This window comes from Raphanus sativus, chromosome 9 (genome assembly GCF_000801105.2).
Source record: "Raphanus sativus cultivar WK10039 chromosome 9, ASM80110v3, whole genome shotgun sequence".
NCBI classification, from domain to species: domain Eukaryota; kingdom Viridiplantae; phylum Streptophyta; class Magnoliopsida; order Brassicales; family Brassicaceae; genus Raphanus; species Raphanus sativus.
The window spans coordinates 12,429,940-12,453,489 of record NC_079519.1 but is presented as its reverse complement, the minus strand read 5'-3'; the positions used below and the strand labels follow the sequence as shown (position 1 = coordinate 12,453,489).

The following is a 23,550-nucleotide window of genomic DNA, read 5'->3' as shown; positions in this document are numbered from 1 at the left end:
GTAGTTACCATATTTCACTCTTCTTGCGATTTAAACAAATAACTAGAGCTGGACCCGCGCACCGCGCAGGTGTTAATTGTGAATTTTTTTTTTATAAAATTAAATGTTGTTATACAATGAAATACTATAAACATAATATTACAATTTCACAAATTAGTACTCTCTCCATTCCATAATATAACGTGATTAGGTTCAATGCAGAAGAAGTTGATATGGTTATTCATATGTAAGAGGTGAAATTTTTAAAAAAAATTAAAATACAAATAATATGATTTAGTAATAAATTGGTTTGTATATTTGTAGAAAAAGTAATAAGTAAGGCATATTAAGTGAACTATAAATAACATATTAGTTATTATATATTTTTTTTTATCAATTAGCATGTAAAATAAAAACAATTTAATATGAGTTTTGAATTTTAATTAAACAATATGGTTTTAGATAATTAATATAAATCAATGAGAATAACTTTTCTAAAAACTTTGAAGATAAAAGTAGATTTATATTAATGGCCCTTTGTCACATTCCTTTTTGGTTTGGGCCATACGACTGGTTGAGTGGCCCATATTTCTCATCTCTTAAATTCGCCGACAAAATTGTTTTTCAGACCGTTCGTGTTTAAAAAACAAATTGGTTCACTTTATGGAAATAAATGTCTGACTGTTGGTGTTCTCTCTTGTCGATGAGGACGAAGTAGGAGATTACCAATTTTTGTTTCGACTTTCGAGTGTTCTCTCTTCTCTCGACCATCGGTGTTCTCTGCTAACACCACGACTTTTGTTGTTCTCCCTTGGCGATGAAGATGAAGAAGGAGATAACCGATTCTCCAAATCGAAATACTCTTTCCGTGAAGAAATTGTGGATCTGATGATAGATTCATCTTTACGAATCAAGGTATGGAGTAACTGAATCTTTTTTTTTAAAGCTTTATTTTTCATTCGGTTTGAAAGTATATTATTTGCATGTCTAGATCTAACATGAAGAAGATGAAGTGTTGGATATGCGGAGTTGGGAAAGCTTTTCTTCGGAAAATAATTGTTTTTTTCGGACAAAACCAGAGATGCAGATCTACAATAAGCAAGGTTAGATTTAAAACATATACTGTAAAAGTTGTTAAATTAAATTTTGTTTTAACTCTCTTAATTTTGTATCTTATTTAAATCAACCAGGAAACTCTTCGCTTCTATCCGTTGAAGGAAACTTTAGCCTCTGTTCGTCGATCTACTAAGGAAGATGCATATAAAAAAGGTAAAATAATATAGAAAAGAAATTGTAATTTTTTTTTCTTTCGGGAGTAATCAGTATGTAAATTCAACTATGTTTTGGTAGGCTGAGCTTAAGCTGAAGCTCTGTAACATCTAAGAGGAAGGCTACAGGAGGTTGGAAATTGCAATGTTTTGGAGAGAGTACTTTTCGGGTTTACCTTGAAGATGTGAAGCACCATCGGGTAAGTAAAAACTTGTCAATTATTTAATTCCGGAAACTGTAAATTAATCAATGAATAAAAGTGTTTTTGTTTGTTGAAAAAACGCAGACACATGTTCATGAATCCTGACAATAGACATAAGGAGTTCTCATATTAGAAATGGCAAGGGATACGGTTTATAGCGCAAAGAAAGCTAAGTTCTCAGTTCATTTCCTGTCTCTAATGTTTGATCGTAATATTTGGAGTTAAACACATCTTATTGTACTTTGTTTTGGATAAATATTTGTATTAGTTTTTTATTTCTTATGTATTGTGAGAAAGTATATAACAGGATCTTCATATGTATTTTACACAGACACATGCAGTAGCTTAGATTGTAGTTAATTGCTTAGTATCAATTAGGTTGTATTGTAGTTAAAGGTTTAGTATTGATTGAATGTGGAAAAAAGGAACACTGTATAAGCAGTTCATGTTGCCAGAATGTTTAGAAATTTACAATACTTAAAAGATAGAAACAAAAGTTTTTTTTTTTTGAAAATACATTTTAAAGTTTTGCTTCCTTCGAGAATCATCTGTATTTAAAATTCATTATGTTTTAGCAGGTTGCGATGAAGCTGAAGCTATGACGTGTGACTTATACTCATAAGCTTCAAGTAACAGCTACGAGGAAGGCTAGAGGAGGTTGGGTCTTCTACATGATTTGACTGAGGGTTGTCATCTATACATAGACTCATGCACAATCTTGCGAAAACAGGTTAGTAACTATGATCAGTATGGAGTAGCTTAGATTGTAGGTAATAGCTTAGTATCAGTTAGGCTGCTCTAAAGTTTAAGGTTTAGATTGAATCTGGAAAAAAGTTCAAAATGAACGTCATATGCTTGCCTTGCAATTTTGTTTTGAAATTTAAAATTCTTAAAAGATAGAAACAATTTACTTTGTCTATAACGCAAAAATAAAACTTTTCAAACTAAAACGCACATCTTTTGTAGCAGTCTTCCTGAACTCCATGCGTGTCTGAAAAAAGAAAACTTCATAAGAAATAAAATACTTCTATGAAAAGCAATAATTTAAATTTAAAAATTTACAACAAAAATACCTTATCATCCACGATCAATCTCAGAGATTGTTGAAAATCTCTTTGAACACAACATTCATAGTTTTCGTCTGAGGTTTGCCATCTTTGCCAACAATCAATAACTTCAAACCTTTTTTAGATGTAACCCTTGAAACACCAACATAGAGCTGCCCATGTGAAAACACAGGTCTCGGGAGAAAGATACCCACTTCAGACAATGATTGACCTTGACTTTTATTTATAGTAATTGCAAATGCCACAGCCAAAGGTAATTGCCTTCTGCGCATCTTAAATGGCAGTCTAGTATCTGATGGTGTGATTAACAACCTAGGAATATCAACTGTATGGCCCACCTTTTCTCCAGTAATAATCTTTGCTTTAACCATCAAATCCATTAGCTGAGTGATCTGAAGTCTTGTTCCATTTATTAAACCAGCAGATGAATCAATGTTTCTTAAAACCATCACAGGACACCCAACCTTGAGTCTCAGGCTATGGTTAGGCAAACCAGAAACCTTGATAGTGTTAAGGAAATCGGGACCCAATGCTTCATTGTTTGCATAAATCTTATCTGATGGATCTATACTATCTGCGCTAATATAGATCTTTTCTTCACCTGCAAAAAAAAAACAACTTAAGTGTTATTTCATTCATGGAAACAACATCAACTTAGCACAATTTAGGTTCAGACTTAGAAATATACCAGGAAGTCTATCCAACATGTACTCGTTGATCATATTAACATCCTCATTTGTTGGACATAGAATAGCTCTTTGTTGAAAAAACTTAGGATCTTTGTTCTCTTGAAGTGAAACAGAATCACCGTAGACAGCTTTGCTGATTGCTTCTATAGGTTCGTCTGCGTCACTAATCAAAAAATCTCTAGGTATTTCAATCTCTGCTTCCCCGTCATTAGGCTCATTAACTGTACCATCCCCTATTTTCAGAATTCACTCAGAAAACTCCTTTAGATCTTTTGCATCTTCAACTGACAAGCAACCTGTTAACAATCGCATATTCTTGGTCAGTTTAAGCACTTTGCAGTGTTCCCAAAGATATGATCTATTGAGTGCTGCCAACACAATTTCTGCTCTTGCAGCTCCATTAATTACAGGGAAAACCTGTCTAAAATCACCACACAAAAAATGACTTTTCCACCAAAAGGATTGTCGCTATTGTTTCCCATTATGTCAGCCAAGCTTCTATCCAGTGCTTCAAAGCAAAACTTGCTCATCATTGGAGCTTCGTCCCATATAATGAGTGATGCCTCATTCACTAAATTAGCCTGATCAGATCCAAGCGACATAGTACACGAAGAAAACTCATCAGGATTTAATGGAATCCCAAATCTTGAATGAGCAGTCCTACCACCTTGCAACAACAATGAAGCAATCCCACTTGATGCCACATTTAAAACAATATCACCTCGACTTCTAATACTTGCAGACAATAATTTCCAGATGAATGTTTTACCAGTACCACCAAATCCATCAACAAAGAACATACCACTTGTTCCCTCATATAAACCCGAAAGGATCTCCTCATAAACCTTATTCTGCTCATCAGTCATTTTGCGGCTGTCTTCTTCAACAGTTTGTAGCAATGATTCACGTGAATAGTTTCTCTCATCTAGGATCAAGACATTTGAATCATGGCGGCTTGTCTCAGGCAGTTTTGGCATGGTTTCGAATTTGGAAAGATAAGTACCATTACGCCTCAAAAGATTGTCAATCTCTTGCAAAGCATATTTTTTTTTGTCCTCGTCACTTAACACCAGTCCTAGAAAAGAAAGAGGATGTCAAAAAATTTCCAAACAATAGTTTAATGAGTCGTTTTGTTTTATTAAAAATTTTACCTGGACGTTTGAAATAATTTCGGCGATTATACTCGATATCCTCTGAAAGACACTCCCATGTACGTTCCCACACATACTCTGGCATAGACAAACTTTCATTCATCAGCATCATAACAAAAATTTGGCGCAGTTCACTTGCTGTGCTCTCATAACTTCTCCGTAAAATATCATCAATGTACTCCTGATCACCATCTAGTAACCCACGAGCAAAACATGCCAGCTTGTAGCTAGGGTAAAGAACACCTTCATAAGTTTTAAAGTCTTCGTAACAGGTTGGCCCTGTAACAACGTTCAACAACACACGCAAAAAGTAAGCATCTTCTTGTTTCCGCGGAGCATAGTTAATCCTCCCAATGCTAAAACCTCTTTTTCGCCTAATCCACTTCTTCTGCTTCTTGTTGTATGTGAAGAAGTTTGGTATTTGAGCATAGGTTAGAGTTTTCGCAAGATCATCAATCTTATTCAACTCTAACCAGGCGAGGAACATGGTATTCTCGATGAGTTTTCTGGTGACAACAGCTTTGAGTTTGTCTTTTCCCTTGAAGATTACTATATGTTTACCGGGTATATGAAAACTCAGCTTCTCAACTGATGTAGACCTATAGTGAATGGGAAACTTAAAATTCTCCAAGTCTCCTCACAAGCAGATACATATCTGCAATGAAAATAATATGTGAATAGAAATACTTAATAAAATATAGTGTAGAAAAATAAAAATGTAGATAATTGAATGAACCTGCAATCAAAAAAGTCCTTTATTTCATTCTTCTTCTTCTCTAGACTTCCTTCAGTGCCATCAACAACATTTCCCTCGACATTAGAAGTCACATTCCTATTTGTACTGGTAGGAGGTTCGGAAGCTACATTTCTTTCACTTGCCAACATACTGTCAACGATGTGAGCAGGAGGTTCAACAGCAACTGTAACCCGATCATGTCCTTTATTAATGTACTTAAATAAATACTTAATAGAACCAGCTTGATTGCACCACTCCACATTAATGTGAGCTCTATAACGTAGAGACAGCTTCTTGTTATACGGAATAACATACCGGTTATCACACTTAAACTCATTCTTCTCTACAAAACTGTCTGATTTCTCACGTCTTCTGTAAATAGGAAACCCTTCCTTATTGACTGTGGTGTTCGCAGAAAATGCTTTGGGGAACGACTTTGAACACAATCCATTCTCCATACATGGAGAATTCATATTAGCAGCTCTACAAGGACCATGAATCATCATATCTTTAATCACATCATAGAGTTCTGGCTCTTCAACCTTGTCTGGTATTTCTGCAGATATAATCTTATCAATGTCGTCTGTAGTGGGTAGCTTGGAGGTGGGGTGAAGAAATAAGAGAATGTGAGCATGGGGTAGGCCACGTTTTTGAAACTCGATAGTATACATTGCTGTGACAAAGAAAAAAAATTATAAAAATCTGTAGGATTAAAAGTAAAATCGGAATAGGAAAGCAATTTAGACTTACATGCGACAGTCTTCCCTAGCATATTCTTTCTGGTTAAATCGTCCATCAATGAATCAAGTTTCATCTTGAAAAGCCTACAAATAATGTCTGGTCTATCCTCAGCTTTTAACTTCCTTTTCTTCAGATACCTTGTGATCTCTGGCCATTTAGGATTACATGTAAAAGTAATGAAGACATCTGGAAATCCAAAATGCTTACATATAGTCATAGCATCCAAGTAATTGTTTTTCATATATCTAGGACTACCAACAAAAGAAGCTGGCAATATGAACTCTGATCCTTGCTCATGCATATCAGTCCGTCCAGCATTCTCAGACTCTTTTATAGAATCATAACTATCAGACCGCAGAGTAGACTGATTAAACTTTAGATAGCGCAAGCAGTTTGATTCAATGGTTGTGAACGCATCAACAATGAATTGTTGGAAGAGTCGTCTACTATGTAGGAGACAATGCGACTTACCCTTACGTTCATGGAGTCTAAAAGCAAAGAACTGTCTCATACTGATATTAGGCTTCTTAAGTTTCTTTGATGCTGCTGTCACACCTTTCTTAATACCCAGTCTGAAACCATCTTCTCCATAAGTAAACAGTAGAGGGTATTGCAAAGCTAGATAAGAAGCATGGATCTCGTTAATCCGTTTAAGCTTACCAGATTGTTGTTGAAGAACAATATCCCTGTTATCCATATCTAGATTAAAATCATCAGGTATGAGTGCAGCAACTTCAGTAGCAGTAGAAGTATTATAAGTTCTTCCATCCTGTAAGTGGTTACTCACAATTCGCATATGAAACGCATCATCAGGATCTGTCCTAAATCTATCTTTAGCTGATCTGAACTGCTTCACATAAGGATTAACTTCGTTTAACATCTTCACCAAAATGTCAATAATCTCATCCTTCAGCCTGTTTTTCTTTTTGGCTTTGAACTTGGCTTTCCCTTTGCTGAAAAAAAGGAACCCATAAACATCATAAATAAATAAATATCAGTAAATATAATGCAGAAAGAAAAGTGAAATTTGAAATGAATCATGTTCTCGCACAAGTTAGGTACAAACATAATTGAGGTTACCTGAGACAGTTAGCCCTGTTTTAAATTTCATTTTCGGTGTCCACTATATATAACTGACCAAACTTCGCATCACTTCCATCACTTGGCTGTAGACTTCCCATTAGATGATAATTTTCCCCTTGAAGCTGAAACATAGAAGGCCCTTTGCCCTGTTGAACTGATCTTTCAACTTTTCCCCCAAGTGAAGTGAATGAGAAAGCCATGTTGTAAGCCCTCAAATTGTTTTGGAAATGCTTGCTTAATTTGTCATCCCCTTCGATCAGATCTTTTAGCATCTTTGGTGGTTCTTTAAGTAATGGCAACTGAACTTGACCTTGCAAACAACATAGTGAAAATGTAAGTGTAGATGTATTTCTACGTCTGTTTAACCTTTCACCATACCAGAAGATTGCACCACAATAAGGACATGAGTGATCAGGATCCCCCTCATCAAGATATTCTGTAAATGTAAATATGAGAGTAAGTTTCTTTAGTAACTTGTAAATTAGAGAAAACAAAATAACGGTAAATGTAAATAGGAATATAACCTTTTTCTTTTGGTTTAGTTAGAACCTTAGATGAGCTCTTTGAACGTTTTTGGCTTCGTTCCAAAACAGATTTCATAGAAAATGGTGGTGGACGATATGGATCAGTGTCAGGTGTAGCATGAACCTCTAGTATATCTGCTTCATTTTCAAAGTCTGAACTTTCTTGAGAACTACAATCGAAATCAAGCTCACCTTCAACATCAGAGATACCTAAAGCACAATAAAAAATAAGTATATAGTAAACTTCTTTATGTATAGCTTTAGTTAAGTACATAAAATTGCGATTGTTACCTCCAACAAAATCCTCTGTAAACATTTCGTCATCCTCTTCCATATCACCATCTATGTTTGTTGGTATTTCTTCGTTTCCATTCGAAAATGAATGTGAAATATTGGTAATATCATTCAGAACAGAGCGTGGTGGCTTTCTTTTTCTCTTTGATTTCTGGATCACAGGATTTGTAATTTGAGAATTTGGAGTGATTGACATTGTCCAAAATGATTGAGCAATTATTAATAAGTAATCAAGAAGGATAGAGAACCATTTAAAATAATAGTGTAACCAATAAACTTACAATTAGCATTAGTCAAACAACTTCTTTGAAATGATGAACTTGATGGTTGGTTTAGAGTCAAATCCACCCCTTTTTAGAGACATAAAATTGTGATGTTAGAACAGTTTTTAGTAAAAATAAATTTGTGTAACCATGAAATTCTATCATAACAGGTTTACCAAACAGACGGACTGGAGCAGTAGCTGGTGTCTGAGGTGACGCCAAGTTAGGACCGTGTGCAACATTCAATGCATTATGAGTGGTAGCTGATTGTGAGGATTCGATGTTCTGGTAAACTCTATGGAAAACAGATGTCAATGGCATAGTAGAACCCGAACCAACTGGAATAGGAACAGAGGCTGCAGGGCTTCTCCGTATTCCTGAAGTAGAATTTGTAGGAAGATTTTCCTTTCCTTGGCCATGAACTCCTTTTCTTTTTCTTTTCATGATAGGCGAGGAAAGGTACTACGTCTAGACTCTATCAGATAGCAGAATGGATATTTTGCGTGGAGATTGTTATTGAATGGCTAGGTTTCTGTTGCGCAATAACTTGGAGGCAGCGTTCACAAAATGGCTAGGTTTTAGGGCGTGAGAAATTATTTCTGATCCGTGCGTTCACAAAATGGCTAGGTTTATAGGTTAAAGATATATTTGTTATATTTTAGCCTAGATGTCGGGCATATCTTATTTTTGTTTAATGCAATTGAGTTATTTATATTTTTCCAAATTCGTCTTCTTTTTTTTTATGGCGTGAGATTTTTTTAAGATAGATAGGTTATAAATATCTGTTTTTTAATATAAGTGTTATCTATCACTTAATGCAATTGTAGATTATATGCAGGATTTTCTTTATCGGCGTAGATCAAGAAAAATATAGGCGGGGCAAAGCAAATTAGAGCCCTACATTGTTGCCAAAGTTCATTTCAGAAAATAAGGTATGCAAATCTTCTCTCTTATTTTACCATGCAGTAGATCGTTTAAAATAGAAAATGCTAAGTTGTTTGGTTAGTTAAGTTTGATGGAGTTGTTTACTAAATAGGTCATATAAAGTAGATATGCAATAAGAACATAAAAGAAAGTGATAAAAATATAAATAAATACGAAAACCAAATACAATATTATTGGAAGTTCAAATTGAAAACAAAAACATAAAACTGATAAAATGAAAAGCAAATAACAAACTCCAACATTATTCAATGGTAAAACCAAAAACTGAAATACTGAATCAAGAAACATAGGTAAAACATCAGATTCGCCAGACCAAACTTCTTCCAGACTAATCAGTCGAGGGTTTTTCAGTCTTTACTGCTGCAGTGCAGATCTTCTTTGAAGTAGATGTTATGTCTGGAAGATCATTGTCACTTTCCTTTCTTTTTGAATATGGAGTCATACAATCTCCCGATGATGTGTGACTATCAGCATCCACCAACATAACCTACAAAATAGAGAAATTATAATAAAGCAGTGGCAGCAACAGTAATTTAGTTCACATAGTTATCAATATAGTAATTTCAAAACTTACCATTTCAGAAGACATGCTGGATGAACCTCCTTCTACAAGAGACACTGGCTCAGATTCAGTTTCAATTTCTGAAGAATATCTCCAGACCAGACTTTAGAAACAGTAAAGTTGTCGGATCCGTTTTCAGAGGATTCAATTCCAAAACAGAAAGATTTGCCCACCAAATCCATAATTGGTTGAGGCAAAATTTCAGGATCTTCGATCTGTAAAAGGTGTACATTAGTAAATACATTAAATCATAATCTAAAACTTGAAAAGATAGAAACCCACATCATCGTAAGAACCGTCCCAAAGCTCGGTTGCCTGAAAACCGATGAGTTCCTGAGCAATTGTGCCAAGCAACACCAGTTTACATTTTCCGCTATCATCTTCAGCAATCAAATGCAGTTTGAATCTGTAACAATGCACATTAGTTATATTCAATTAGTGTTATAATAAAATATAAAATAACTAAAGGATGATGTTTAAAGATAAAAAATCTTACTTTGGGAACACCTTAGAAACATTAGCTTTGCAAATCGCACAGCGGAACAAAGGTTTAGCTGCTCTACTGATTCTAGTTACTATTTCCCCACATTTCTTACATGCAAAATAGTACCAGGCCCAATCAGTATCAATTGCTTCAATCGAACACACGATCTTCACATTCTCGAGCTATAATAAACCATACAAACGGGAAATCGTTAGTCATTGTAATGTATCACCTTATATAATAAACCGATATATTTAAAAATAAACCTGGGTAGTCTCATGTAACTCGGAAATCATGATGATACCTACATCATCCCAATCATCAATGACAATGGGGGATTTTTCATTGTTTTGGTCCACAACAACAAGAGGAAGTACAGCATCTCTGAGCCTGATAATTGAAAATTAAATTAAAAACAATATTCACAAACAGAAAATTTACGCATAGATATAAACATAAAAGAAAAATTTACTTTTCTTTGAATTCCACAGCCTCATGCATTGTTGGGTCCAGATCCAAGAGAGAGGCACCAAATGCATTTGTTATTTGAACTTCACCTATAAAAAATAGCTAGATCTTGACCCGCCCGAACGGGCGGGTATTAATTTTATGTTTTTAATTTTCTTTTAATATTAAATGATGTATTTGTAATATTTACATATAAATTTATATTAGAAATTAATCTTTGCAGTTATAATAAAAATTAAAATTTTAATAAAATATTATGATACAAATTTAAATTTCTTAATTAAAATAATATAGAGGTGAGTCATAAAAAATTCTTAGCATCCCTCAAAAACAAAAAAAAATAAAATTATAAATACATAAAATATATATCATATTTGGAACTATAATTTCTATTAAAATAAATTTGTTAAAAAAAATAATGGTGCGCTGTTTTTTGTTTATTTCTAGAGTTTGACCCGTGACCGTATAAATATTTTTTCCACTTTAATTTTTTCTCTGTACTAATGGTATACTATATATATATATATGTATTTGTAAATTAAAATGTATTACATAATTTTTAATATAACATTTTAAAAAACGATATTATTTATTACTTTAAAATAATTATATTTTGTGATTTAATTGTCTATTATATCACAGTGTATCATATAAACAAATCTTATATTTATAACTAATTGGACTTATATAGGAAGCATTATGCTAATAATATATGAAATATGTATATTTTATTTATATGTTATATAAATTGATTATGATGTGTGATTTTTTATTTTATTATTTATCCCCTAATAAATATTAAAAATATTTAATATGTTAATACGAAATATATTAGGAAATATATTTCGGTTAAGATTTTATTAAGGAAATCTATTATTTAAATTAGGAAAAACATTAAATGCTTAAATCTGTTATTTAAATTAGGAAAAGACAATCATACTTAAATATAACTTCATTTATTATTTCAGTGGCATGACAATGTAAATATAGTGAAAAACTAAGGGTTAATCTAATTTTGTACTTCTGTTTTAATAGAATAGATGTATAAATTTAAAATGAATTAAATGTATGGATATTAATTTAAATTAAAATTGGAAATTCAAACACGCACACAATATCATACCTTGAAATTCACTGATCTTAGCAAATCTTATTAAGCAAACAATGTTATCACCATTTACTTTTTCAACATGTTGTTCGATCCTTTCAGCATAAGATCCCCACAAGCAACACGCCAGTTCATTTCCACTGTATAAAACACATGATATCGGTAAATTAAAATCATATCAATCATTAATAGACATTTATAAAATTAATTAACTTCACTACCTGTTGTCTCGCAAGCGAAACTGAACCCTTTTTCTATCCTCATTGTGGACTTGGATGATCTGAACTCCACCTATCTCAACTGCTTGCCCCAAGATTTCTGTGAAATATGAAAAATCACGTTAGTTAAAAGTTCAATAAACTTCACTCTCTACTTTATATATAAGATGAAAAGTATATACCAATTAGACGGGTCGTATCAATACTTCCACCCAAAATCTCTTCAAAACTCGTTAGAGTCAAGAAGTTGCTATCATCATTATGATCTGAGTCCGTGAAGACAGTATCGTTAATGATATTCATCTTATAGCTCAGTTTGGTTGGCTTAAATTTCCCACCTGTTCCACTAATCTTCATGTTCTCAATAACCTTACATTTCCCAAGAGAAAGGCTACGTTGAACACGCTTAATGCAAGATCTCTTGCATGAGCATTGAATCTTATTACCCTAAAAACAACAAACGATTCTATAAGGATACAAAAATATAAAAAAAAAACTTAAAACATGATATCTAAGGTTATAGAACTAACGGTTATATCAGCTAAAACCATTTCTAAGCTTTCATCAGCATAAGGTGGGTTTTGTATCCATGAGTGAATCAGTTTCACTTGAACACGCCACTTATCCTTAAATGGTTTGAGATCGCTGATCAAATGGAAAACTTTGTTAGGAGTCATGGTTTGTATGAGACGGTAAAGAAAAATAATGTGAGGTGAATGTGTTCACGTGGCTGTCAATATATAGTCGAGGCTAAAACCCTAGAGTAGAATAAATATCCTAACCACCTCTGCAAGTAATAGTACGCAGTAATTAATTTGAAGAATATTCAGTTAATTGAGAATTAAATTTAAAACCGTAGAATATAGGAAATAGGAATATTTGGTGGTTATTAGTTGCGTTGTATTGTTGTTAATATATTCGAATGTAACTGAAATAGTAAATATCTAGGATTACCATTAGGAAATCGATGATTTTGTGGTGGTTGAGCTTTAAAAGTTATTGATTGTGATTGTTTATAGTATGTTTCGATTTCACCATAGAAATAGGAAAGGTTTTTAGATTTTTGGGGGTTTTATGCTTTAATTTGTGATCCAATAAAATATTTGTAATCATTATTGTTTTAATTCGATATCTCTGTATGGATTTGCTAATAATTGTGTTCGATCTAAATTTCTACTTTATGAAATCGATCAATTGGTTGTACATTAGCCTATAATTGTATTTTTATATTTACTTAGGTCATATAAATCAGAATAAAATAGGATTACAATGAGCAATCTGTATGTTTGATAATGATCTATTGGGTTTGTCGTTAGATGCATTACGGCCACTTCTTTGTAGCTGTGGCACTTTTTATTTTGAGTTGCTAATACATGAACTTTACCAGGGTTTTTTTTTGTTTATGTTAGATAAAGGAGAAGAAAGTACGATGGTCTTATTTTGGAGAGATGAAGAAAGTATGATTTTGATATTTTGGAGAGATGATAATAAGTGGATGTAGAGGTAAGTCAGACGTTTTTTCAGTTAAAATTAGTCATTTTTTGTAAGCATTTATTACGTGGAAAACACAATGTATTGTTTTCGATTAGTTTATTAAATAGTCAGTGGCATTTAAGCGTAAATACTGTGCAACTTCTAGGGTCAATCCATATGTGTACTTCTGTTTTAATAAAGTAGATACTAGAGTTTGACCCGCCCTTTTAAAGGGCGGGCAAGATTTTTTTTCATCATCCTATATATTGATCTTCTGCTTTTGTCAAATATCTGAGATTATTATCAATCTTAAAAGTTTCCATTTTGATGATCTCGACCCGCCCTTAAAAGGACGGGATTGTTTTCGGATGATATATATATATATTTTTTTTTTGATTGCGTACATACTTTTAAATGTTACACATGAAGTGTTATATTCAGTGTTTTGTAACCCGGTCCATACCCGCAGTTAAACCAATAACATCGATGATTCTATATGTAATCTGGTTAAAATCTATTTAAAAGTTCTATTAAACCCGCAATTTTGATTGAGTACATACTTTTAAATGTTACACATGAAGTGTTATATTCAGTGTTCTGTAACCCGGTCTGGACCCGCAGTTAAACCGATAACATACTGATAACATCGATGACTTTATATGTAATATGGTTAAACTCTATTTAAAAGTTCTATTAAACCCGCAATTTTGTTGTAATCTTTTATACAGGTAAAATTTATTTTATTATTATATTTTTTTGGTTAGCATTATTATACAAATTAACTATTGGCATTCAACCAGCCTTATACTTGATAAATAAATAAAAAATTTTAAGATATTTAATATATATATATATATTAACTTATGAAATTATTTATTAGTTTATATAACGTACTTTAATATTTTTAATAAGTTGAAATAAGTTGTAAAATTCATGCATTTATTTTATTATGTTATTTTATAATTTATAAAATAGTTAATAGATGGATTAAGTTATTTTATATTTATTACTTGATATAGCAATCTAATTATGAATATAAATTATGTATATATAAATACTATAGAATTTTATTTCTTAGTATATAAATAAAAATGAATTAAAAATCTTTTTAACTACAGTTAGTTATTAATTATGAGTTTTATAATTTAAAATTAAATATTAAAAGAAATGTGTATTTACATTTTAAATAAAAGATATTATTAATATGTAATCTTAGTAAAAGATACTTAATAATTGGTTAGATATAGTATATATTTAATAATAATTAAGTTGGTTATAAGAGAAATATTAAGAAATTAAATGTAATGGTCCAACCTAGACTATTTGTAAGTAGATAAAAAGTTCTTCTGTTTTAATAGTATTAATACAAATTAATATATAGATATTAGAGAAATTTTATTTATTTTTATTTTGTAAGAAAAAATGATTTAATATTCGTTTATAATTATATTTAATATTAATTACGAATTTTAATATTTAAAAGAAATGTATATTCACATTTTAAATAAAAAGATATTATTAAAATGCAGTCTTAAAGAGGATACTTACTAATATCTTATAGAGATCTTATTATTAAAATATTTAAATAATAGATTAAAGGGACAATGAGTGAAATATCCCCAGGGAGAGTTAAATTGGTCAATTATCCATGATTGTACATAACTCAAAAAGCAATAACCTTTTGATACTGTGCGGACGAAAATGCCCCTCCTTTATTTAATACAGGTCAGACTGCAGAGAAGGTGTGTGTCAGACTGCAGAGAAAGCGTGTGTCAGACTGCATGACAGACGATAAACTGTTGGATAAAGCAGCGAAGATCAAAACGAGATTACGTTATCGATAAAATATTCTATAGCAGCTAATATGTTGTGTTATATATCAAATATATATATTAACGGTTAACTTTGTTGTTACACAGCGTGTAACTCTAAATTTTAACAGGTACACATTATTTTAGCTGAAAACTATTTTTTGGTCAAATTATAATTAGTGTAATGTATAACCTCTAAGGTATAGTAGTATATATATATATATATATCATCTAACATTTATGGAATAACTTATCAAAAGATGTATATATAAAAATAGTATTAGACGCTAACAATACATGTACCAAGTAACAAATCGTTTAACGGATAACAACCAACTTATCATGTAACTTATTAATTCACAAACATGTATCAATCTGTTTGTGAGTTAATTAACCAAGTATCAGCTAAACAAATCATGTATCAATTAATCGTAAAAACTTTTGTAACATCATGTTAAACAGTTATGAATTCTTCGGTATCAAACTACGTGTCAGATACTCAAACATGTAAAAAATCATTTATCATATAAAACTTATATCAGATAACAAATATGAAAGTTAAGAATTCTTTGGTATCAAACTGTGTCAGATAAAACAATTATGAATTCTTTGGTATCAAACTATGTGTCAGATACCAAAACATATAAGAAATCATTTATCATACAAAATTTGTATCAGATAACAAATAATGTATCAGATAACAACTTATTAATCAACACCATATATCACTCCATTTGTCAGCTAACAAACTAAATGTAAAAAATGTACAAGCTCACAAGTTATTTATTCAATTATTTATCATCTACACAAACTATGTATCAATGAACATCAAGTCTCTTATAATATCATACAAACCAATTATCAATTATTTGGTATCATATAATGTATCAGCTAACAATACATGTACCAAGTAACAAATCGGTTAACGGATAACAACCAACTTATCATGTAACTTATTAATTCACAGACATGTATCAATCTGTTTGTGAGCTACTTATCATGTAACTTATTACGTTATATTTTATTATAATACATTAAACAAATCAATAACATAATAATACACTATATAATTCAGTATTATTTACCAAAATTAACCCACTATGAATTTGACTATTAAGGTTGTTACAAATTTTGTTAGCGAGTTAACAGACTGTATTACATGTTACGCAATATTTTAACGTTGAATATTACTTATTAACATGTTACAAATTATATTATTGAGGTAATCAGATATAACTGACCGAAGTTAATAAAATAGACGAAAAAATTGATAATCAGAGGTAATCAGATATTTGAAACCATGAATTTGGTTTGTAAGTGATGAGAGATGAAAGAAAAAAAAGAAAGAAAATATAGGAAAAGAAAGAAGGAAGATCAAAAATAAAGAGAAAAAATAAAAGACAACTAAAAAGAGAATGATAATTATCCAATGGATAGAAGAAGACAACTGATACACGCCTGACACGCGCCAGAGAAACTGCAGACCTAAGACCATAAGTATCGCAGTCCCTCACAAGCGTCCTAATGATATTTGGGCCCAAAAATAAATCGAAATGGATAATAAAAATGTGGGACGGGTCTTAATTAAGGAACGAGTTGGGTCGTCCTTAGTGGCACGTGTCACGTTTTGATGAAGCGTCGAAGTCGTCTAGGGCAAAACCCTACTTTCTGTTTCACAATTCGAAATCATCTTCTCTCCATTCTCTGTGCACGGCGAAACCATTCTGGTTCTCAGACAATTTCATCCCGGAGACGAAACCGTCGTCGTCGTTTTGCCACACCGACGATTTCATCCCGAATCTCTGTCCACATCCTTGGATTGTCCGCCGATTTCTTCTCCGCCGAGTTCTACAGAAAAGGTAGTGTTCCTCTTCTTCTCCGCCGTAGGATGTCGTCTTCTTGCTAGTGTGTAGTTGATTCATCCTCCGAATCTGGGTTTTGTATAGGGCAACTTCGGCCAAATAAAATCGTATGGTTTTTGTTTTGAATCGTTTTTTTTTTATTTTGTTGATAGGTTGTTTATATGGTTTCGTTGATGGTTAAATCAATTATAGTTTCGTCGTTATGGTTTCGTTGATGGTTACATTGTTCTGTATAGAAGTTGATAGGTTGTGTAATGTATTGTAGTTGATGGTTTCAAAGTCTGTTAATTCTAAAAATGAAACATGATTCGTTCTAGTTGTGTAATGAAGTATAGTTGAGTGTGTCTGAACGCAAGTTGATAGCTTGCAATTGATTGAAAGTTTGTAGTTGAAAGGTGGTTGTTGAAAGCTTGTAGTTGATACGTTTTTAATTCTTGAAAGCTTGTAGTTGATAGGTTTTAAACTGTACTTGATAGGTTTTAAACTATGAAGCTTGTAGTTGATAGCTTGTAGTTGATAGCTAAGTAGTCTTCGTTATCTTGCTTGCTTCTGATCACACTCTAAATGTTTTTAACGCGTTGTGTTATGGAAAAAAAATTAAAAATTGTAGTAAGTAAAATCAATGGCTTTGTCTGATTGTATTGTAGTTCGTTTTGAACCAAATATCCTTTATAGTTAATGTGTTTGTAAACTAGAGCTGATAGCTTTGTACTTGCAGTTGTGTAATAAGTTTTGATTAGACTTTGGTAGATAAAGGTTAGGTGGTTGTTAGTTATTGCTTGTACACTTTTCTTCTATTTAATCCCATCGCAAAACCCTTCAGCTTAATTATCTTCTCTTCTCTTGCTAGCTTACAGTAATAGTTATTTTCTAAATATCTCTTCTCTGTCTTTGTTCCTATGAACTCAAGGAATACACATAGCCAGTATACTGGCTATGTAAACCTTCTTCACAACGTAGAAGAAAATGTTGTTCAGGAAAACTTTCCTTATGAAAGTTTTCCTTCTAGTCTAAACATGGGAGCCTCTGAAATCCCTCCCTTCAGTTCCCAGCAATCTGAGGCTCCATCCCAACCTGAAGCCAGACGTCCGGTTCGTCAGGTGAGAAGAAAATGGACGCCAGCTGATGATGAGATACTAATCAGTGCGTGGCTGAACACATCAAAGGATGCAATTGTCGGAAATGACCAGACGTCTGGGACCTTCTGGGACCGCGTAGGAGATTACGTCGGACGTGCCTTAGGTGAGAAGAGAGAGCATCTCCATTGCAAGCAGAGATGGCATAAAATCAATGATCAGACCAACAAGTTCTGCGCTGCATTCGCTGCTGCAGAGAGACAAATAAGCAGCGGTCAGAATGACAATGACGTGCTAAAGGTGGCTCATGACATCTACGCCTCTGATCACAACACCAAGTTCACCCTTGAGCATGCCTGGTGTGTCTTAAAATATGAACAGAAATGGATGAACCTGAATCCTCCTATGCCTGCCAGCTCAAAGAGGAAGTCTGCTGACGTCGGTTCCCAAGCTTCAAGCAGTCATGTTGGTGACCAAGTTGAACGGCCTGAAGGTATCAAGGCTGCAAAAGCAAGAAGGAATAACACTCAAGGGAAGGCTGTTGCGGACTATAAGAGCATGTTGGAGCTGAAGATGGAAGATTTGGTGCAGAAGGAGAAACTCGCGAAGTTTGCAATACTTGACACTCTCCTTACTAAAAAGGATCTGCTTACTGAGAGTGAAGAAGTTGTCAAGGATAAGCTTCTGGCTGAGTTGTTCTAGTTTTAAAAATGTATTTCTATGATTTTATGGCCTTAGTGTTCCAACTTGTTCATCAGTCTCTGCTATTATGTCCACTGAAGTTTTAAAATGTCTCTGCTTTAATGTTCAATCACGTTTCTGTTATGTAACATATTTTTAAATGTCTGCTATTATGAATGAAGTTTATAAATGTCTATGCTATTATGGTAATATGTTCTTATTTGAATTATGTTAAGTGAAGTTAAAAAGGTTGTTTATCAGGTTTAATGTATGCTTATTCAATGATTCTTTCAATGTTTTTCAGGTTACACAAGATATGGGGCATGATTATAGTTACACGCAGCCGTCTCAGTCGGACGACTATGGTTTAGGGGACTCAGCAGAGAGTGGGTTCAGCCAGACAGAAGCTGAAATTGATATACTTTTGGACCAAGCTCAAATTGATGCTGCACGGATTTACTATCCTCCCCAACCCGAGGTTGAGTTCGGCTTCCCAAAGGAATGCTACTGTGGTGGCGAACCGCTGACAGCCACATCGTACACAAGGAATGATCCTGGGAGAAGGTTCTATACCTGCGAGAACAGAGACGATGGAGACTGCCATGTCTGGAAGTGGTGGGATGTCGCGGCAACGGAGGAGATCAGAGCCATATCGAGTCAGTGTCAGCAGCTCTCTGATAAGGTTGATTATCTCTCCTTTATGAGTGACTACGACACTCATCTTAACCAGGTAAAGGAACTGCAAAGCGAGACAGAGGACAAGTTGGTTAGGCTTGAGAGAATTGTGTGTGACTTAGCTAAAACAAAATCTAGGTTTGCCAATGGCTTTGAACTCATTGTAGGTGTTATGGTAGTTGTCTTTGTGATAATAGGCATGATTGTCGGGTTTAAGTAACATGCTGTTGCTATGTCTTTGTGATAATAGGCATGAACTGTATTAGTAACAGGGCGTTGAACTATGTTTTGTATTATGGTGTATTGTATGCAACTAAACAAGGAGACTTATGTATTGTAATATGTTCTGTAATATTGTGATCAATGTGATCAAAACCTCGACATGTATTTCTTTAACTAATATGTATTTGTGTCTACGCATGTGATCAAAATGTCTCTTATGTATTTCTTTAATTCACATGTGATCAAAATGTCTCTTATGTATTTCTTTAATTCACATGTGATCAAAATGTCTCTTATGTATTTCTTTAACTCATATGTGATCAAAATGTCGACATGTATTTCTTTAATTCACATGTCACAAGAACAAAACAAGTCACAAGAACTCACAAGTATTTGTTTTTTCTCCAACAACAAAACAAATACAAGTCACAAGAACAAGTCACAAGAACTCACATGTATTTGTTTCTTTCTCTAACAAGAAAACAAATAATATTCACAAGATGAACTCACGGGAGTTTCATATATCAAGTTCAAAGTGCTATAAGTATGAGATATCTTTTGTCATTGCAATTACACATTTCTTCCTTTTGCTACTCATCTCTTACACTATTTCTTTGAAAAACACATTATCTTCATCTTCTATTTCATATAATGGCATCTTCTTCCCATTATCATTACCACAATGATGATGATGCTGCTTTGGAAACCCCATTTGAAGATTTTTTTGACAAATATGCTACTATTCCAGAACCAGAATTCAAAGAGCGAAAAAGACGCATTTTTATCGAGAGACACCGGGAAGAAGGCCACAACAAACTTTGGAATGATTATTTTAGTGACACCCCAACATACGAGCACGATTTATTTCGCCGATGATTTCGGATGAACAAACCGTTGTTCATGCGTATTGTGGATCGTCTCTCTACAGAAGTAGCGTATTTCTCTCCAACAGAAGATGCAGTCGGGCGGACAGGTCTATCTCCGCTGCAAAAATGTACAGCAGCAATTCGTCAATTGGCATATGGTACTGCAGCTGATACAATTGACGAATATGTACGACTTGGTGAAACAACTGCTCGAAAATGTTTGCACCATTTCACCGCCGGGATAATCCAGTTGTTTGGCGATCAATATCTCAGACGGCCCACACCGGAGGATCTTCAAAGACTACTCTTTCTTGGAGAAGAACGTGGCTTCCCGGGGATGGTTGGAAGCATCGACTGTATGCATTGGCAGTGGAAGAATTGCCCTACAGAATGGAAAGGAATGTATTCACGAGGAACCGGAAAGCCAACAATTGTGTTGGAGGCGGTAGCTTCACAAGATCTATGGATATGGCATGCGTTTTTTGGAGCTCCAGGTACTATGAACGACCTTAATATTCTTGAACGATCACCTGTTTTTGATGACATTATTAACGGAATTGCTCCGCAAGTCAACTACTTCGTCAACGGTAGGGAGTATAATATGGCTTACTATCTCACTGATGGTATTTATCCAAAATGGGCTACTTTTATTCAATCTATCCGACTACCGCAGGGACCGAAAAATTCATTATTTGCTAAAACCCAAGAATCTGTGCGAAAAGATGTTGAGCGTGCCTTCGGAGTCCTACAAGCTAGATTCGCTGTTGTGAAAAACCCTTCTAAGATATGGGATAAACAAAAAATAGCAAATATTATAAAAGCATGTATTATACTCCATAATATGATAGTCGAGGATGAAAGACATTCATACACTCTGCGTAACATTTCAGAATTTGATGAAGGAGAAGGACAAGGAAAATACTTCGTCGGTTTAGGTTCAAATCTTGGCAATACAATTGATCGTCGAGTAAGAATTCGAGATAAACAAGCTCATCAACGATTAAAAAATGATTTGATAGAAAATATATGGGCTAAATTTGGACATCTTCAGCAATAAAAAATGTTTATTTGCGTTTTTTAATTATAATGTTTGTAATGTTTTTTTATTATCATGTTTGTAATTTTTTTTTTTTGTAATTTACTTATGTTTCAAGTTTAATGTTAAACTTCTCTTTAATATGTTTTATTTTTAACTTCTATTTTATGTCATAACTTATCAAAATAAATAATGAATTTACTAAGAAACTAAAAATGTCCTAGCAATAATCTACTTTACATGTGATTGTCCTTACCGATGTCTCTTAAGGACAAAAAATCAATTTAATATGTTAAGGACTCATTTTCTGTCCTAACAATACTGATGCTCTAAGAGAGTAGTTTACAGGGGCAAAATAATCATCCAAAATAGATTGTGTGATAAAGGATATGTTGCCAATTAAAGGGTTGGTTAGGGGCAATCCCACCAATTTCTCTAGATTAAAATGCAGTCGTAGGCAGGTCCTAAATTCTAGGATCAGCTAAAATTTTAAATATAATAAAGATATAGATACATGCATAAATCACTTATAAACTGTTTTTGAAAACAGAAGTTGTTGGTATGAGATTGAAAAAATAATATTGTTAGTATCAGACTGAAAAAAAAAAAAAGATATTGTTGGGATCGACCATTTGAATGATGGATTACATCAAAACCGTTAACCGCTGCATTATATACTTGTTCACGAAATAACAGTGTACCAATGCTTAAAACATACTAACTTACTAAGGTTCTGTAAACAATTTTGATATAAATTGTTAGAATTGTACTCTACAGTCATCTATTCTCAATGAACGTGCCATTTTATTGGTGAAACAATTTTATGATGGTTGCAAGAATAAGTGCTTTGGTTTTTCTTGCCAAATGGCGGTGTAGATAGCTTTGGTTCGAAAGAGAAATGGCTAATATACGGGAGTAAAAGAGTTATAGGCTATGGTAGTTGGCTTAAAAGGCTTGGTGGGAAGAACAAAATATGCAGGTGTAAAAAAAAAAAAATATATATATATATATATATATATGCAGGTGTGAACTTACATGTTGCAGGTTTAAAATCTGTGGTTCTTTGAGGAATGAATAATATATATGATATTAGATTTAGATTAATTATGGACTTTCAACTTAAAATTAATTGGCAATTAGTGGATTGGCCCTAATCTTTTATATATTACTTAATTATTTCTCCAACTACCGATGTGGGACTTTATTCATTAACACTTCCTTTCACGCACATGCGTGGACAACTGTGGGAATACCATCCACAGAAGTGGCCCATCATCGGGTGGCTCTTTTTTAATTTAACTTTGATCCACAAGGATCGACCGCTCTGATACCATATTAGATTCGGGTTAATTATGGACTTCCAAATTAAAACCAATTGGCAATTAGTGGATTGGCCCTAACCCTTCATATATTACTTAATTATTTCTCTAACTACCAATGTGGGACTTTATTGATTAACATATCTATCTTATTAAAACAGAAACATTATAACTTCTTCTAGGTGGAGTTTTAAATTGGACATCACATTATTATTCTTAGCCTAACATTTCATTTAAAATATTTCCTTAAAGAGTTTAATATCAACTATCTATCATTTAACTCCACTATAAGATCTATGTCTATGCATCTATTAAACAAAATATCTGTTCTTTTCGTTAGAGTATACTCACATTATTATATTTATATTATATCATAGTAAAAATATAATAATCCCTCTCCTTTATTATAGTCAAATGAATACAATAAATGTCTCCAATATAAATATAACACGAGTCTAAGTTCTTAAAAATAAAAATATAAATAGATAGAAACAAAAATAAATATTACACATGTTATTAAAAATATAAATATTACACGGGTAGGTTGACAAAAAAATACAAATATTATGCTAATCCTTTTTTTGTCATCAACTTATACAAACTTAAACTGAGTAGGTTGACAAAAAGATACAAATATTACATGAATCATTTTTCTTTACACGAATCCTTAGCTAGTCATTATACAATTTTGACTATTTTGGTCTGGTTATTTCCTAAACAATTGATTCAATTAACCAAATAACTTA

At 32.9% G+C, this 23,550-nt stretch overlaps 3 protein-coding genes and 1 pseudogene across 3 annotated transcripts; 2 read left to right on the top strand and 2 right to left on the bottom strand.

Annotated features, from left to right (window-relative positions):
• Positions 1–2,543: 2,543 nt before the first annotated feature.
• On the bottom strand, positions 2,544–6,630 carry LOC108824772 (uncharacterized; annotated as a pseudogene).
• A 2,641-nt stretch (positions 6,631–9,271) lies between these two features.
• LOC108820440 (uncharacterized) lies at positions 9,272–12,460 on the bottom strand. The gene is made up of 8 exons (XM_056994753.1): positions 12,314–12,460; positions 11,966–12,230; positions 11,787–11,883; positions 10,256–10,379; positions 10,002–10,171; positions 9,784–9,911; positions 9,518–9,585; positions 9,272–9,430 (listed from the first exon to the last, which is right to left on the bottom strand). Exons 1-8 carry the CDS (start codon positions 12,458–12,460, stop codon positions 9,272–9,274), a joined length of 1,158 nt encoding a protein of 385 aa, XP_056850733.1.
• Positions 12,461–17,235: 4,775 nt separating this feature from the next.
• Positions 17,236–19,619, top strand: LOC108836584 (uncharacterized). Its single transcript, XM_056993661.1, has 2 exons — positions 17,236–18,305; positions 18,991–19,619. The coding sequence occupies exons 1-2, from the start codon at positions 17,829–17,831 to the stop codon at positions 19,579–19,581; spliced, it is 1,068 nt and encodes a 355-aa protein (XP_056849641.1). The 5' UTR covers positions 17,236–17,828; the 3' UTR covers positions 19,582–19,619.
• An 846-nt stretch (positions 19,620–20,465) lies between these two features.
• LOC130500053 (uncharacterized) lies at positions 20,466–21,506 on the top strand. The gene has a single exon (XM_056994752.1). It carries the CDS (start codon positions 20,466–20,468, stop codon positions 21,504–21,506), a length of 1,041 nt encoding a protein of 346 aa, XP_056850732.1.
• Positions 21,507–23,550: the final 2,044 nt, after the last annotated feature.

Coding starts and splice junctions, on each gene's coding strand:
- LOC108820440 (XM_056994753.1), bottom strand. CDS start 12,460: ATGACTCCTAACAAAGTTTTCCATTTGATCAGCGATCTCAAACCATTT. Junction 11,884..11,965: donor TGATACGACCCGTCTAATTG/GTATATACTTTT, acceptor CATATTTCACAG/AAATCTTGGGGCAAGCAGTT. Junction 10,172..10,255: donor AGTTACATGAGACTACCCAG/GTTTATTTTTAA, acceptor GGTTTATTATAG/CTCGAGAATGTGAAGATCGT.
- LOC108836584 (XM_056993661.1), top strand. CDS start 17,829: ATGAACTCAAGGAATACACATAGCCAGTATACTGGCTATGTAAACCTT. Junction 18,306..18,990: donor ATGACAATGACGTGCTAAAG/GTGGCTCATGAC, acceptor AATGTTTTTCAG/GTTACACAAGATATGGGGCA.
- LOC130500053 (XM_056994752.1), top strand. CDS start 20,466: ATGAACAAACCGTTGTTCATGCGTATTGTGGATCGTCTCTCTACAGAA.